This window comes from Apium graveolens, chromosome 8 (assembly GCF_009905375.1).
Source record: "Apium graveolens cultivar Ventura chromosome 8, ASM990537v1, whole genome shotgun sequence".
Classification (NCBI taxonomy): domain Eukaryota; kingdom Viridiplantae; phylum Streptophyta; class Magnoliopsida; order Apiales; family Apiaceae; genus Apium; species Apium graveolens.
Genome location: NC_133654.1, coordinates 64,755,260 through 64,774,064, shown reverse-complemented (window position 1 = coordinate 64,774,064; position 18,805 = coordinate 64,755,260). Strand labels below are relative to the sequence as shown.

The 18,805-nt window shown below is 34.2% G+C and overlaps 1 protein-coding gene across 3 annotated transcripts; it reads right to left on the bottom strand.

Annotated features, from left to right (window-relative positions):
• Positions 1 to 5,192: 5,192 nt before the first annotated feature.
• On the bottom strand, positions 5,193 to 14,765 carry LOC141677472 (protein HIGH CHLOROPHYLL FLUORESCENCE PHENOTYPE 173, chloroplastic). Of its 3 annotated transcripts, none has more exons than XM_074483418.1 (17): positions 14,584 to 14,765; positions 13,298 to 13,552; positions 12,963 to 13,124; positions 12,680 to 12,730; positions 9,775 to 9,909; positions 9,585 to 9,608; positions 9,347 to 9,458; positions 8,826 to 8,951; positions 8,700 to 8,749; positions 7,298 to 7,453; positions 7,125 to 7,220; positions 6,930 to 7,045; positions 6,711 to 6,834; positions 6,418 to 6,531; positions 6,195 to 6,275; positions 5,623 to 5,814; positions 5,193 to 5,522 (listed from the first exon to the last, which is right to left on the bottom strand). In XM_074483418.1, the coding sequence occupies exons 1-16, from the start codon at positions 14,638 to 14,640 to the stop codon at positions 5,668 to 5,670; spliced, it is 1,806 nt and encodes a 601-aa protein (XP_074339519.1). In that variant the 5' UTR covers positions 14,641 to 14,765; the 3' UTR covers positions 5,193 to 5,522; positions 5,623 to 5,667. The 3 variants fall into 3 exon arrangements, with proteins under 3 accessions (XP_074339519.1, XP_074339517.1, XP_074339520.1); XM_074483416.1 differs by having other exon boundaries at positions 5,193 to 5,501; positions 5,665 to 5,814; positions 14,584 to 14,764; XM_074483419.1 differs by having other exon boundaries at positions 5,193 to 5,501; positions 5,665 to 5,814; positions 12,963 to 13,108; positions 13,363 to 13,552; positions 14,584 to 14,764.
• Between the last annotated feature and the right edge of the window lie 4,040 nt (positions 14,766 to 18,805).

The window sequence follows — 18,805 nt, the reverse complement described above, 5'->3', positions numbered from 1 at the left end:
GGTGTTTAGGTAATTTACTACATACGTGTATCTTGAATTGATATCACGCAACCTTATCAGTCTACCCATGCGTTTCTATCTGACTCGCATATATATTTACATATATTTACACAACACATTTATACACATAATCACATATAACACGTAACACGTAAAGCACACAATTAATTTCTAGATTTATAATTATTTTTAGAATCAATTCTAGGCTTATATCTGCATTATTAGTTGTATCTGATTTTATTATAATTTTTCGGGATTTATTCGGCTCAATTATATCCCTACTAGGACCTTCGAACTATCAATTATCACCAACCACTCTTTTTCAGAAGAAATTATAACCTACAATTATTTTTATTAGATTCGTCTCATTTTTCTGAGTCTAGGGGTCTTCGTTTCACTCAAATCGGACTAACGGTTAAATTGTTATGAATTAAACACTGATAATTCAATTTATTATTCAATATAGATAATTATTACAACCTTTTAAATCCTAAAATAATTTTTAAATAATTATTTAAGAAAAATCAAAGTCAAAAATAATTTTTTTATAATTTTTGGAGTTAAAACGAAGAAGTTACGATTTATTGAAGATTATGTGATTAATTATTGAAATAATTAATCACTTAATAAATAAATAACTAATAAATAATTAATAGATAATTATTTGCTAATTTAAAATAATTAATCCCTAATTATTAGGATTAATCACAATTTATTACAAATATTTATAACTTATCGGTATTTATTCGATTAGATCGATTATTTACAAATAATCAATCAACTTAATTAACTGATACGCTATTTATCGGATAGATACGAATTATTCGAATTATAGATCATTTAACGATTAATCACTCGTACGATTCGTTAAACAGATAATTACCGATAACTACGATACGAATAATTATTACAATATTATTCAAATAACTAACGCTCGAATAATAATTCAATTATCGAATCATTACTCGTAATAATAACTAATTATCGAATTATTAACCATATTATTTAATTATTTCTAATCTTTATTTATTAATTAATTAAATAATTAAATTCGAATTTATAAATCAATAAAATAATTTAGAAATTAATAATACTATTTTTCAGAATATAAAACTAATTTTTAATTAATTATTAGAATTTTTAAAATGATTTTCTGATTTATAAAATATAATTAAATAATAAGAATTCAGAAACAGAAATCAGGAAATCAAATTGGGGATTTTTGGATCGAAACCGGGTTGGAAACCGGGTCGTCTTCGACCCAATCGGGTCACGAAGAACACCGGCCCCTTCCCCAGAATCCGACGCCGGCGGACTGATTCCGGCGAGACGAAAAACATGGCCAAAACGTTCGATTCCAGGCGCGTTCTTCCCCGTTCTTGTTCCACAGCAATCACACGTCGTTCCCTTCTAATCCTCCTTCGTCGTTCATCGACACAGCAGCCGGAAAACGAAGAAACGCGGCGGCGGCGGCTAAGCTCCGGCGATGCTAAAACGGACACCAAATCGAGTGAAACCGGTGCCAAACGACTCCCTATTCGACGATCTACATCCTCATGACAACGAAATCATCAAACAATTACCAGAAATCAAAACCCGAATTTGAGAATTAAATCCGAAAATACAAATCAAAAATCCAGAAATCAAACAACAAAAACGGTTACATAATCAGATAGAGAATCGAAAGAGCTTCACAACGGATACTTACACGACTGATTTGGTTAACAGAATCACGATCAAACTTGGCTTTGATTCCTCCTGCTGTTCTTCACAAACCCTAACCCTAATTCCCCCTTTTCTGATTTTCTTCTTCTTTTTTTTTTTTTTTTTATTTTCTGATTTTTAATAATAAATAACTAATTAATTAATAATAAAACAGCTATTTATAGTACTGAAAATAATACCCCTAAATAAAATTTAAGGGGCTAATTACACTCCTAATAAAAATATTTGGCCCCAATTTTTATAATTTTTGGGTATTAATATTGAATTTTTAAATATCCAATAATTACAAAATAAATACTAAAAATTCCCAAAAATTGTGAAAAATACAAAAATACAAAGAAAAATGATATATAATAATTTCATGATCATATAAAAATAAAAATGTGATTTTTGTGGGGCTTTTGGTACCCGAAGGGGTCCGGAAAAATTCGTTTTTCGCGAAAAAGGTCAATTGGTAAAACGTCTAGGGGTTCAAATTAGCAATACGGTACAGGGCATTTTTAATAAAACAGAGCCAATGATTTTGTTTGAAATATGGGATTTTAAAATACTGTTTGAGCTGTACGGGTTTTGATATAATATATATAATTGACGATAAAACGCTCAATAAATATCCAAAACACGTCTGGATCAAAACAACCAACACATAACACATAGCAGTTAGGGTTCAACGACTTAACACATTTAATCACATAATAATACACATAATTTATTATTATTATAACATAATACAAGCGTAATTCCTCGGTCGTTACACTTTTTATCTTTGTGCACTTGCTCAATGTCTTCATCTGTCCATTCTGATTGTGGCTTTGGAATACTTTGCCCATTGCCTATAGCTCCATCAGCATCTGTAGCGGCTCTTTGAGGAACATGAGGGCCTTTCTCAATGCAATCAACATACCTTTCATCTTGAGAGAGCAGATGCAGGTGCATTTTTACCTTTCAGTGGTGATAATTGTCTTTATCCAGAAAAGGGATCTTCACTCCAACATCATTCCTGCTCATGTTGTTAATTGTTTTGATCTTTAAACTCTTAGTGTGTCAAGAGCTTACTCAGATATCAATTGTTATTCCCAGACAATCTAACTACACAATTACAAGAGGGGGTTGAATGGAATTTCGATTCCTTTTAGATTTTAGGACTTCTTACAAATATAAATATAACAATGTTTGAATAGGCTAATTGCGGATAAGAAATATTCAAGTATTCAAACACAAAGTAAATAAACAAGGATGTTTAAAACTTTCTCGTGGATTGCTATTTCCATCAGAGATATATATAAATGTAGAAGATTTATGTGATGTAAAAGCACACAACTGCTTACAAGAATTTTTACAAACTTAAACTTGAGAGTTCGTAAAGATACAGCTTACAAATGTTCTCTTATTCTTGCTTGTTTTGACTTTGTCAATTGATAATTAACTCTTTGCTATGCTTGGTTTATATATCACCAATTTACATGTGTAGTAATACAAAACATAAGTCTATTATCTAGGTCTAATCACATATTTTTTCATTTCGTTGTCCAATGTAATCCAGATAGATATGCCATCTTTGAACGTCCCTGTTTTGCATGGAAATGGTTCTTGATATTCATAAACCTGATTACAGGCTGTCACATTCCTTTTGTATACAATCAACCCATGTGACTGTCAAGTTACTATCAACTCATATTTGAATTAGTTATTCGTCGAGACTCTGTTGATTATCCGTTGAGACTTTTTTGATTATCTGTCGAGATTCTTTTGGATCATCCGTTGATTTGGAACTTGGGTCATCCGTCGAAACCTTGTAGAAACATCCGTTAAAAGTATTTTCATAGCAGTTGACTCAATTTCATTTATGCAAAATTACAAGGCATCTAATATTCACAATTAGACAACATATTTTGCATATCATTCTAATAGCCAACATGACTTAGAATATCCTACAACTTCTAATCCTTCAAGAAATTACACAGGAATGTGCTAAAAAAACTTATTTAAATATAAGTTACTCTTTCAACAGATGACAGAGTAATATTATCCGTTGAAAACTATAATTACACTGAATTAAATCTACTAAAGTGTTTTGAAAAATATCATCAAGTCTACAATATATTCCTAACAAAAAGTAAAATAAAATGATTAGGTTATAATTTTATAAAGCATTTTTAACAAATTAACATTGCGGCCTAAATAAAATGCTATTCAAATAGAGGTCAAGACTTTAAACTAGATATAAATATCAAAATATATTATTTTTTTTGCTAAATAAAACCTAGATTTAAAAGGTTATACATATCATTTTAAGATTTGAAATAGTTAAGTTAATTATCATTATTTCAAAATTGTAAAGAAATTTAAAAATGGGATATATTTATAAATATAATTATGAATAGGATATATCTATAAATGAGCGGGACATATTACTAAAAACCTTTTTTTCTGAGCCAAACAGTAGGTATGCGTTTGAATCATGAAACCCTGATTATAAAATTTGGCGAATTAAACACCCTTATCGGTAACTATTACTTTTTCACATTTTTGTTTTCTGCGAGGTTATCTTTGAATATGGATCGGATGTTGTTGTTTTTTTTAATTTAATCATGATTAAAATAATAAGAAGCGAATAATGTACAAAATAGGAATTCTGAATATATATGGGAAGTGTGACTTTTATGATTTGATTGGTCTAGTTTCTGGGATTGATTTCGTATCGATTAAAATTGAATGAAAAATATATGATTGGTTAACCCAGTATAATTAACTCGGATATTATAAAGATTGGTTTTTTATCAATTAAAATTAATTGAAAAATATATGATTGGTTAACACATTAATATAATTAACTTGAATATTATAAAGAAGGATTTATTATTCTTCTCCTAAAAGCTAGTAGTAGAATATAGCAACCCTTTGCAATTAATTTTTTGGCTGCACAACTCACTCAAAACCTATGAGTTTTTTACAAATTATGGTTCATTTTTAGTAAAATTATAAAAAACTTTCTAAAGAATTTGCATTAATGTACATCAATAATGGATATTTAGGTTAAATAATTGCTAAATCAAGAGCCCTTCCCCTACCTATATTTTGCATTAATTTCACTACAACTTCAAACCTTCCAACACCTTGACTTTGTAGGTAAATATCATTTGATAATTTCATCAAGCAAAAAGTAAATTACAAGAAACTGAATTAAATTACCCGACACCACTGTACTTCAAGCCTAATGCTCAAAAGGTTAAGCAAATCTGCTAAAATATATCTCGTTTATCAGCCCGAATATTTTCCTCCAATTAAAATGTACAAGGATTTATCTTGATTCACATCTCTCAGCTTTTTCTTTCTTCTTTGATGATTTCATGTGAAAATTTTGCAGGAATAACAGTAACTCACAGAGGGGCGGGATACCAGTTGTAGCTTAAAATTTGTTGCATGAACTTTCACTACCTTAATAATTTAAAAATTACAGCAGAAAATACTTGGTAGTTGCACTAAATACATTTACCTTAAAAAATGTATTCATATCTTTATTTACACAAGTCTTCAGGAGTAATTCTGATCCTTATACAATTATACTCGGATGTACATAGAATTTGTCTATAAAGGCCCCCCCCCCCGTCTTCTAACACATGCACCACATGTTTTGGTTTCATTTGGCTTCTCCATGTCCAGTTTATGGATTACATAAACTAGCAGAAGTAAAATACTGAATTCACTGGAGCTAAAGCAATAACTCAATTTCTTCTATCTGGATTGGGTTTTGATCCTTTGCTTACATCGAGTCACTACAAGCAACCAACAAAGAACTGTAAACTTGTTCAAAATATATTCAACTGCAAGTAGAAATTAAAAAGCGTGGAACTGTTGCACATCCTAAAAAAAGGATGTCAATAGATCACCACTAACCCTATCATATCTCAAGTTAAAGTTTGGTCTGATTAATCTTACGCATTAAACAGGAACAGGGCTCTTTTCCAATGCCTCCTTCCCTGTGATTCCATCTTTTAAAGTGCTGAAGTACATATCATAATCTTTCTTAGGCGGAGGGTTTTCTGGATCTACTGTGAATGGCTCACTAAATGGAATCACACTCTTGACCTGCAATAAGAATAAGAATGAGCAACAGTGTACAGCAGCCATACCCACTTTAAAGCTTTTATTTTATCTTCTTTAAAAAATCCTTCTATCTTAAAGACTCTAAAGATAAATAGATAAAGATAATAAGTTAATCTATCTTGGAAATTAGATGGCGTAAAATTACTATACTTATTTTAGTAATATCATCTAAAATATGCTAATTCATGTAGGCAAGAATATATTCTGGGTTCGGGCTATAGTCTTATGACTTGAACCAAAACTTGCGATACCAACCAACCACTCCATTATTAATATCAATTGTTAAAAGATCCATCTTATGCACCAACAGCAACAAGTAAAGACCCTCAACTCAATAAAACTTATGGAAGTATGATTGCAACCTCAAATGTCTTGTCGCATGCATTTGAGCTTTCCAAAGCAGCAACACATATTAGAGCAACTTCTTCCCTTGATATCTTTCCCTGCAAAAGAGACAGATTATATGCCAGAAACCATAACATAGCTACAACATTTTATACTTATTTTATTTAATATGAATTTCTAGTTGGCAGTTGCACAATATCATCTACCACTTAAATACGGTAAAAGATTATGCGTAAAGACCGTTATATTGTCTCCTTGTTCAACTACAAGGTCAGCCCCTGCCGGCTCCTCAGTTAAAGCACAAGGCCTGATAATTGTATATGGAATTCCGCTTTCCCGAATCAGGTCCTCGCCCTGTGTACAGGACAAATTAGACCAACTAGTGAATTGTTACATAATTTGCAAGTCACGGAAAAGAGTAATATTGGTAAATAATATGAGATTGGTTTCAGTCTAATTGTTGCCACCAGTGAAATTAAGTATTCATAATCATTATTGACGAGTCACATAATAGAACACAGGTTGCAAATAACCTTTAATTTGAATGTTAAAATAGATCCCAGTTCCTTATTCATCCGTACAGCTGGAGGCTGCTTGCTAAGGTCAAGTCCAGGTCTCTCAACTCTGGTAACACCAGCAGAGCCTACGTGTATGAACCTGTTTTAGCCAAATATTTGTTTCACACATAAGTTAATTTCAAATTATCAATCTTTATACATCATCATGCAGTAAACAATTAACAAAAAATTGACCTGGGAGTGATTGGTTCCTTTATATATGCTCGTATAATTGATACTGGAAGCTGAAATGGACCTTCTACAAATGTGGGGTTGAGCTTTCCATCATATTCAAACTTACTGAACATGAGCTGAAAGATATTTGAATCTTTTATTAATCTGCACAGAAAAATTATTGAACAAGTAGAAAGGAAGAACGCAGTAACATGCCTGCAGTGATATAATTTGGCTTGGGTCAAAGGGGGCTGCATCTTGTACTGTCCGTGCTCGAAATATAGGCCTCAAAGAAGAAAATGGAACACGTACCTACAAGTTATTGACAGTAAATAGAGGAAAAAATATTTTATACGAGTATTTAATCATGTCTTCTCCATGTTACTTACCCACTGCCATCCTTCTACAGTGTCAAAGCCTGAAGTATAACCAACTGTATCCCAATCACGGCTAGTGCGCACAATAAGTTTATAGCGTCGCCCGTCACCTTTAATGCGTAATTCAAATCCATCATATGCAGAAACATCTTCCGGTATTGTGAAATTCTGAAAACAAAGTCAGGTGAATTCTTTATTCACTACTAACACACTAAATCTCTTGATCAAACTTTAATATACAGACTAGTCAACACATCATAACATAGGAAGGATATATGATTTTGGTCATATGATTTGTAGGATGGATACAAGATTTTTGTCAAATGACTTGTAGGATCAGCGACACCAATTGTAATAGTATTTATTACCCATTACTAATTTATATCTGCATTGCGGATTCAAATGGCCCATATCCTGCTTATATTGAAATATTGCACCATCCCTTAGGAGATTCATACAAACCACACAAATTATACCTATTGAGATGACTAATCTGTCATACATATTTGCAGGATTTATGGAAGAATGGATTAACTACATTCAAAACTTTCCTTTTCTTTCTGTCTATTTTTCTCCTTTTAAGCATCATAATCTTTTGGAAGGGAAAAATTAAATACTCTAGAAAATAAAATTTAACTTTCAGAAGTGATCTTGTAACTCACATCATATTGTAGCCTCAATATATTATTTTGTCTAGATAGATAGGCATCGCAATTCGCCACAAGTCACTTGGGTAGAAAAAACTTACAAACTTATTGCCAAAACATAGAATATCAAAATTAATTCTCTTATGGTATAACAGCAAGTCCAATGCTAAATAACTGTAACCATTGCTACAATTTGACACCAAAAAGTGATCTTTGGTGCTAAAACGGAACGTGCACTTCAACGCTACCGGAAAAATCCAACCAAGTAATTCCAAATCTAAATCCCATTTTATTTGTCGCTCTCACTCTTATTTAAAGTAGACCAACGTGCACTCCATTTCAAATTAATTAATGATGTGGTGAGGATGGCTATAGCCATCTTTGGTTCTGACATACAACCAATTATCCGATTATGCATTTTTTCTATTTGACTTTAGCTATTCATCGGAATAGTGATTTTGTAGTTTTAGTTCTATATTTTACTATAGAACCAATTATTGCTTTGTATTGGACTTTCTCTAATTGACAATACACTTAGAACCAATTATTGCTTTGTATTGGACTTTCTCTAATTGACACTTCACTTAGAGCTTACCTAACAGTATAGATAGTTTACCTATATACTGCTAAAGCGAGTAGTGTCCTTTCTGAGGGATGCAACAACAAGACAGCAAACTTGACATTAACTTAACGCTTGTGGATATTACCGACATTACATCACAATGAATAATGTCTGGTTTACTATGACAACAGAAAAATTAACTGACCTTTGTCCTTATACTAGTAAAGCCTCCATTGTTTGAAGTGGAAACTCTACCTGAAATGCATGGACAAGTAATCAAGATTTATGGGGAAATAAACATTATTGTAATCCAAAAGTGTTCGAGACAAACCTGTGAAGAGTCCGGTGGGTTTGCCATTTTCACCCCCTGTTGGATCTATACAGAATGTGCTTTCACTAACCCCTCCCATAACAACATCATCTAAAGCACCCCAAGGAAGATCTCTAGATGAATCACCTGCACGGTTGTATGATCTGACGTTAATTGAGAGAATAGAAAGAAATCATTGGATAATATTTTTCACGTGTCATTTTTGCATATTATCTTTATTAATGCACAGATGTTGTAAGAAGGCAGTAGATAAATATTCAGTTTGAACAGCATCTTCTCTAACTTAATTTGATTATTCAAGTGTTTGTATAGACATGACAAGAGGTCAGGAAAAATATAAAGCAAAAGCAGTTACGAAATTTCATTCCGAAATATATGTCTATCTATATAAAATATGCATTTCTCTGGAAATTCGAGTTGCCATACAGTTCGACTTTAAATCTTGAGAGATGATCATAGTTTAGTGACTAGACAATGAGATGAAGTGAATAGTAAGAAGCTTTTTACTGTGCAGAACATACCATCAAAACCAAACACTAGCTTTCCATTTCTTTGTGCTACACTTTCCTTTATAGCATTTATCAGATTTTTCATACCAATGTACTCCACCATTTCAGGAGAATCACCTTTTATCTGCTTTCCATCAATCAAATAATATTTTCAAGGATGATTACATGATGAAGAAGAGTTTAAGTAATAGTTCTGGAGACATGCTGCCTAATGGAATGGAAATTTTGCAATGAGGTCAACTGTAAGCACCTCTGGTTCGAAGAACTTGATTCCCTGTTCAAAACCATATTGAGCAGTGAGCAATGAAGCAAAATTAATACAAAAAATATATTACTACCAAATGTAAGTAGGAGATTCTCATTTATGAGCTATTATAACTTCTTTATAATTAAAAAATTGAATAAACTAATATTTCTGACAGATTGGATTATATGCATACTTGACTGTATTTGGCCCGTTCTGGAGTGTCTCCTTCCTTTGGGCCAACAATAACCGAAACAGCATTAACAACTTTCTTCACTCCTTTGAAATACTCGGGTAGTAGTGTGCTAGCCTTGGTTATATCTCCAACAATCTGAATTTTGGGAATACAAGCTTTATCAGTATTCAGGAGCATGGAAGAAATGGAATAAATTAATTTATGAAAAAAGTAAGTTCTTTATCCAGGTACGGCCATACAGGAATTTAAAACAGACATAAGTAGAGTAAACTATCAATTGGAATTTAATCATAACTACAATAAATATACATCAGAACATGCAAAGGAACGATTTCATTTGCACATTCTTAATAATTGCATGAATGAAATTGGACAGCCGTATATAGCTATGTACAATACAAAATTTTCAATTTCTCTAATTTAACAAATCCATAGATTTTAAATTATCACTCCATCTAAAACCTGCTACCAAGTTTGATTTTTTGTTTAAAACGCGCATAAAAAATTTAAAAAAAATAAAGAAAAAGTGAAGGATCACAAAACCAAATATATTTTTAATTTTCTTAACTACGGATAACACATCATAACCTGATTTTTTGGCAGAATAACTTCACATTTATCCACTATAAACATTAGATCCAAAGAGTTATATAAAAAACTAACACATCATAACCTGATTTTTTTGTGCATACAAGCTTCATCAGGATTCAGGAGCATGGAAGAAATGGAATACATTCATTTTTGTGGAAAAAAAATCTTTCATATAATCCAGGTACAGACAGTTCAAACAGACTTGAGTACAGTAACTCAGTAAGATATCAATTGGAATTTAATCATCACTATAATAAATATATATATATATATGTATATATATATCAGAACATGCAAAGGAACAATTTCATTTGTATATATATATATGTATATATATATCAGAACATGCAAAGGAACAATTTCATTTGCACTTCCTAATAAATGCATGTATGAAAATTGGATAGGTATACATATCTATGCACAATACAAAAATATCAATTTCTCTAATTTGACAAATCTATAGATTTGATATTATCTCTCCATCTAAAACCTGCTATCATATTTGATTGTTTATTTAAAACACACACATGAAACTAAAAAAATGTGAAGGATCACAAATTCAAATATAATTTCTCAAGTCTCAACTACGGATCTGACTCGGAATCTTTGTCCAACAACGAAGAGATATTCTAGTCATCAAGGAGACTTCAAACTTTAAATTTATTCAAGAGGAATTCAATCCTTGTCCAACAACTATCGTAAGAGAATGACATAATAACTTCACATTTATTCACTATAAACATTAGGTCCAAAGAAGACATTACAGTTATATAAACACATATCATACCCATGCGATAAACATACCAGAACTCGAATCTGATGTTGTAAAACAAATTTAATACATCTACCACTATTGTTGATGCATGTATATAATATTATAATATAAGTAATATATTTACACAAAGTCACAAATTTAAAGCATAAATGTCATCAGCTTCAGTAGCAGACCCAAAAGGTGTATACTGTATGTTAGGCGGAATGTTTTGAAACATCACTTGTGCAGCTGTGCTTATAGTTAAATTTTTTCTGTGTCTGACTAATTTTTTCAGTATGTATAATTTGGATGCTACAGAAACACTTACAAACCAAAGAGACACTTAAAAATATATTCCTTTGTATATTGCAACTCTGTAAGCAATGTTAATACTGTCTACTGCTGTAATTCCAGATTCCATCTTTCAGTCTCTATTATATGTCAACCAACGTGACAAGTGAATACATTTTAATATATGTATTGCATGAGAAGAGAACTTCCTGAAGTATCTGTCATAAGATTCTGTACACCGCGAACCTGGAAAGCAGGGGTGCGGCACCTCCCTGACGTATTGCGCACCGGATACGTTCGGGTGCGGCGGTGCGCGGGGGTGCGCCGGGAAACGTACGGGTTGCGCCACCGTGGCATGTCGCCGTATTTCACAGATCAGATTCGTGGAGGTGCGGGTTGGGGGTGCGGGAGTGGCATATATTGTAATTTTTGACTGACTTTAGTGACCCAATTGAAAGACTAGGAAGAGAGGAGAGACTACTGAATGGAATTTCCTTGTTATCTGTTATCAACCTCCATCTTCGATCTGTGTTTTTTCATTTTTATATGTTTAGCATGTATGTATAGTCACCTATGTATAACTTGTCTCATTACTTAGAGCGTTTGTCTATTGTGTTGCTTGCTTCTTTCTGCTGGGACCCAGTCACCAACTGTTAGCACTTTTTTTTTGTAAAATTAATTGATTTTTTCTTTAATTGGCTCTTATTAATAATGTACTCCTATATGTTAAATTTGAGTAAATAATAATACGTTAAATATAATCAAATAATTCTTTTTCAAATAAATAATTTAAAAATGTATTCAGTTATTTAGGATATTGAACTTACTTATTTAACTACTTTATTTAATTAAAATGTGACTCTTTGACAATATTTATATTATATATATATAAATATTATTTTAAATATTTGCCGTATCCCACCGCACCCGAATCCCCATATTTTTGAATTTGCCGAATTCCCGTATCCCCGCACCGCGCACCACCGCACCCGTACCCATGCTTCCGAGCCGCGAACCCATTGCATCTGCAGCAAATCTACTTACATCCCCTATTTAAGTAAAATGATGTGTGGACAAATAAAGGTCACACAGGCATCCTGTACATAATTTCTGAAGACAAGACCTGGACACGTATCCTAAGATCATAAGACTACAGTCTACACCCACACGTATTCAACCAGATTTTCAAATGTTCCATGGAAAGTGAATAAGATAAATTCAGATTGAAAATTGAACTACAGTCGAACAAAAGCAAAAGACGATGCTCACCATGTCCACATCTGGACCAAGCATTCTCTTGGCCTTCTCTGCATTTCTGACCTGTAAAAAATCTTTATATGATATCGTATAAAATAAAATAAAAATGAGTACAAGAAGCTTATAAAATACAATTGTAAGTTATATTGAGTATATCTCAACATATTTCTTCCAAGGACTTTCGTCATAACATCAAAAAGCTAAGTCTGAAAACCAAATACCCAGTACAACAAAAAATATGTAACCGAAGACAAAACATGCATGAAGAGATGGAAAACAAGTTATGTGCACTTACCAAAACTTTAACTGGTAATCCTTTCTTCCTTAAAACGTCTACAACTCTTCTGCCAACCCCACCAGTTGCTCCTGCCACTAGGACGATTCCAGAAGTATCCATTGACTTAACGGGTTCACTAGGTGCTGGTCCAGTCAATTTCTCAACTAGAAAATCAAAGAACTTCAAATTTTTTCAAGAAAATATGTAATCATGTCAGTTGAAGCAACAAAATTCAACCCCTCCAAAAGTATCCAATATTTATAACATAACTGATTCAAAATAAGTAAAAATACTAAAGCAAATGTGCAAATAGATAGATAAAGTGCACTAAAACAAGATTGACAATCACCCACCTTAGCAGGGGATGGAGGCCCATTAAAAAAGTATAATGTTTTTACAAATCTGCCAAAATCCCAACCTTTCTTATCAGCTTCGGCGGATATGATCCCCTTGTATGATCTCAAAGTGAGACATGAAGAGCTTTGACGGTGTACTGTGGATTGGAAGTTGTTCTTAAGCTGAAGAAATGGGTTAGCTAGTGTAAAACACTGAAATTGAGGACCTGAAGCACTTCTATAAAATCTTCTGTTGGTAGAAGATGATCCCCCCTGAAATAGAAGTCAGATTGATTAAAAGAGAAAAAAATACTGTTCTTTATATGTTCTAACGGTACGGCTCATTTTGAAAACAACGATTGGATTCCAGGGATTGAAAGCCCCTCTCTTGTGTTAAAAAGTGGATCAGAACGAGCCCGTCTTTTGGTAGACATGTGTGCAATGCAAACTTTTTGGATAACATTATAGATACTTAATTCAAGACCTCTCAACATCTAATACAAATTTCTACTGAAAAGTTAAGGTATTTGTAGATCCTCTTAATTTGATGTTACAGTATATCAAGAAACAAGCATGATAAATGTATATTGAGTTGTTTGTCAAATTTTTCTGAGCAGCATAGTTTCAATACGCAATGCACTAGCAATTAGCAACGAAATTGGGTTGAAAGGAACAAAAAGTAAACTATTTTTGTTCACATTTAGGTAAAATATAATAAAATTCATTTTTCATCCATTCCATTCCACATCTAAACCAAAGTTAAATTTTTCAGTAACAAATACATGCTTGGTCCTAATCGTAATCATGCTCACTACAAATCTTGTCATTGAACAATAACGCCCTACCACTTAGTTCAAAAATTGTATTCCATTTCTACCTCTATTTTATTCAACCAACCAATAGCAACATATAATTTCTAAAATAAAATTGGTGCACTTATCATAGGTCAAAAGACATACAAATAAAATGCAATATTCAGCTCAGTTAACTCTTACCACTAGGTTCCCTACTAATATTATAAACTTGATGCACAGAAATCTTTTTCTATATTTTTGCTAGTTACACAGGCTCACAGAGCCTCCTTGTTAGAAACAAGATTCGAAACTTCGACATCCATTAAAGGGAGCGAGGGACATACATATACACCAAGAGGTTGGGTTGATACACAGATAATCTTACCAAACATATTACTAGAAAATTTTAATATTTATCACCTAATCAGCACAATTAACAGCATAAAAAAGTAGAACGCTCATAAACATGTATAAGCAGTGAAGGGTATGAAGGTGAAATGGGTAAAATACCTGAAAGTTAAGAATGGTGGAGGAAGAAGTGATAGAAGCATAACAGCAACCATCCATTTTCTTGAGCTTCTAGACTATAGACACTACTTTTACAATCAAAACAAACAAGTTCGTTCTGTGTTGGAAAATACGATAATTCAAACACTTCTGTGTTGGAAAATTATCCACCACACGAGTAGCAAGTTCCGGAAAATACACGCACGCAAAAAATCTTATTTAATAACAATATATATACTGTTGTCACCAAATTACCCAATAATTAGTGTTTGTATGTTAAAATTTGGTACATAAATATAAAAAATATGAATATCATTAGCGTCCAAGTACAAGATAGAGGAAAGAAAAGTTTCAGGAAATACATAATTAAATAATTTTTAAAATAGATAATATTTATAATATAACTTTTTAATACTAAATATGAATTATGTAATTTTACCTAAAACTTTATTAATTTTTATTTTGATATTAAAGATTTTGTATTTTATTATATTTGCAAGAACATTTCCATTAGTTTGATGTATTTTGTACTCTGGAATTGATTTGTTTACGATCCGAGACAATTTAATTAACTAATATATTTTCTAATTGTTATGGATTAAAAGCTAAGATATATTGATTGTTATATTTATTACTAAGGTTCGGGAGCTCAAGATCTTTAATGGCTGCTCTCGTGTTTCGTAGTTTAATTCTGCATTTACAAAATGTCTACGTATCTCTGTAATTTAGAGAATCAAGTCAAAAAACGTAGTTCTGATCTAAGGGGTAAATCCATTTATATAAATGTTGAGAGTCCTTGAATTGGACTAGGGATAGGAGACTTGTTGAACAAGTTCTCAGACTTTGGATAGACTTTGAAGTCTTAGAATAGAGGAATCAGATTTGTAGTTGGTATAGGTGCCCTTTGAGGCTATCTTTTATAGAATTACATCATCGTTAGGAATTATCTAATGAGCTGATAATCCCCCCTATTTATTAATTACAAAATTAATAAATAATCAGGGTTTTGGGCCTCATTAAATGGGCTTCCTTATTAGACCGTATCCGGTCTAATTAATTCAATATTTATTATATTTATATGCTAATTTTAGGCCCATATCATTTGCCCCCCAACTTCTGGGAAACCGTAAAAGATTTCGCAGAAGTTAAGTTCATTCGTTCACGTACAGGGTTTCGTTTCTGCGTAAAGTGTGGAGCGACCTACACATTTACAACGATTCGCCTTGCACACGGCTTCAGGGTCGTTTTAGAACCTCCCTCTTATTTTGCTTACCTTATTCCTTTTTAGGAATTTTGTGGTATTTTTCAGGAATTTTCCCTTAATTTCTGATATTTTTCCCTAATTTACAGAAATTTTTCCTTAATTTCTAGGATTTTTCCTTAATTTACTGGTACTCATAAGTATTTTTCCCTAATTTTTCAAGAATTTTTAACAAAAATTATTTTTTAATTTTCCTGATTTTCTGGGATTTTTTGCTTTATTTTTCCCTATTTTTTGGAATTTTTCAGCAATTTTCTTGATTTTAGCCCATTTTCTGATTAATTAAATAATCAGAAAATAGGCTTTTATTGCATAATGCATCCTAGGCGTTGTTGACCCCTGCCTAGGAGACGTCCTTCCAACAGCGCCTAGGAATATTGTCTCATGGACATTGTTGTAGGGTCCATACTTCCCAGGCGTTGTTGACCCCCGCCAAGGAGACGTCCTTCCAACAGCGCCTCGGAATATTGTCTCCTGGGCGTTGGTGTAGGGTGTATACTTCATAGGCGTTGTTGACCCCCGCCTAGGAGACGTCCTTCCAACAGCGCCGAGGAATATTGTCTCCTAGGCGTTGTTGGAGGGTCCCTACTTCCTAAGCGTTGTTGAACCCCGCCTAGGAGACATTTTTGGTACCACGCCTAGGAATCATGTCCTTTAGGCGTGGTTTGGACTTTCAAGCCTTGATATATCCTAGGCGTGGGTAACTCCCGCCTAGAAGGCATGTTTGGTACTACGCCTAGGAATCATGTCCTCTAGGCATGATTGGGCTTTCAAGCCTTGATGTATCCTAGGCGTGGGTAACCCCCGTCTAGGAGACATGTTTGGTACCACGCCTAGGAATCATGTCCTCTAGGCGTGGTTGGGCTTTCAAGCCTTGATATATTCTAGGCGTGGGTAACCCGCGCCTAGGAGACATGTTTGGTACCACGCCTAGGAATCATGTCCTCTAGGCGTGGTTGGGCTTTCAAGCCTTGATATATCCTAGGCGTGGGTAACCATCACCTAGGAGACATGTTTGGTACCACGCCTAGGAATTATGTCTTCTAGGCGTGGTTTTGTCCCTTGATATATTCGGTGAATTTTGGTTTTTTGGTTTAAAATGTTCTAGATCTTTTCAAAATTCAAACTTTATGGGCTTCCCGCCTTAATTAGGCCCATTTCCTTTGGCCCAGATACATTCGAGCTTCCACACGCTCGTCTATATAAGGAGTGGAGTGTGAGTTCATATCTCACACTTCACTTCCACAAAATTTCTTCACCTCTACCTTTTTCTGCTCTACAACTATTCTCTCAAGAATCGCCACCACAAAGCGATTTCTGGCTTTCTACACCACCGCTTTCTGGGCTTATTTTGAAGATTCCGTTTGGATCTTCATCTCCTTCGCTTATCATCAAGAGCCTTATGGGTTTCAGTCTTCATCCATGGCGGATTCCGACTCATCCCACTCCCAGGTTCCCCCAAGCTATTCCCCGTCCATCTAGGGCCAGCCGAGGTAAAAAATCTCTCGTTCATTCCTCAGTTATTTCTCTTAGGGATCTTTTAACCGAATTTGGGCAAGCCCTCCCTAATATGTTACACTTAGATGCATATAATTATCCTTCTAGATTTGATTCGGAAAAAGTAGGCTCCATAACTCATCTTTTTGGTATTTCACACCCTAATAGGGCCGTGGCTCTAGGCCCAAATGATAGGGCATGTTACCCAAAGCCTGGGGCCATTCGGTTCTATAAGGAAACCTTTTATGCTGGTTTTCGTCTTCCTCCTCATCCCTTCGTTTTTCGCCTTTTAGCTGAAACCCGAGTCTGTCCAACCCAACTCACACCCAATTCTTGGCGTTTTATTCACTGTTATATGGCCCAATCACGTAAACACGGTTTCGAGCCCAACATTTGTGTCTTTCTCTATTTATTTAAGTTTGTAAATGCTTCTGAGGACCAAGGATGGGTCAAAATAATTCATAGATCCTTGGCCCGCTCCTGCTTTGTTTCTGGCACCAATCCTGGCTCGTATCCAACTTGGAAGAGCGAGTGGTTTTATGTGTTTCTGAATTCCGAGGAGGGTTGTGACCATTTTTTCAGGCCCAACTTCTCAAAAAGTATAGCCGGCTCTTTAAGAGACCTAAAATTGGGAATATATGAAGATGCGGCCATCATGGCCATCACAGCTGATAACTTGCATCATTGCGCTCTCATCCTTTCAAAGGGCAATTTGCAAAATTTAGGTCTAAGTGACCTAGGTCCCGAGGGTATTTCTTTCCCCTTTTACTTCACTATTTAACTCCTTATTTTTGTCCTTCTTTCTTACGTGCCTAAATCTTTTTGCAGCTAGGGCAGCTCTGGACACTATTTTCAAGAAGAGGGAGGTCCGTGCTGCCAAGGGCTCCGCTGTTGAGACTCACCGCGAAAAGCGGGTTAGGATTGGTGACGGCCCTTCAGTCACGGTTAAGGAGGCCGTCCCTACTTTTATATCTGAGAGGCCCCTTAGCCCTGATGAGGATACTTCTCCTTTTACTGTCACTTGGGGCCTTCAGAGGAGGGATACTGTATTAGGGAGCTCTGAGGTTGTTGTTGCTTTTTGGTCCGAGAGCGTGGTTACACCTCGTGACAGGGCCGAGATAGTTGAGTCTTCTGACGACCTACAGATCGAGCGTCTGGGTGCTCAGGCTGTAGCTTTTGTAAGCCTCTCCCATGTCTCTTTTTTGACTGTTTTTCAACCCTTTCACACTTACTTATTGTATTTGGATATGTTTATGCAGATGAATACCTATCTCCAGGCTGCCATTTATAACCTGAAGGATGTGAGGACTAGCCTGACCATTGCTGAGAGAGATAGGAATATGTACCTCAAGGCTTCGGAGGCTAACTTCAATCGCTTCCGTGAGGTGGAGAAGGAGCTGGCAGAGGAAAATGAGAAGGTTCGCAAGCTGGAGCTGGATGCTCAAAGGGCCCGGGCTGAGGTGATAG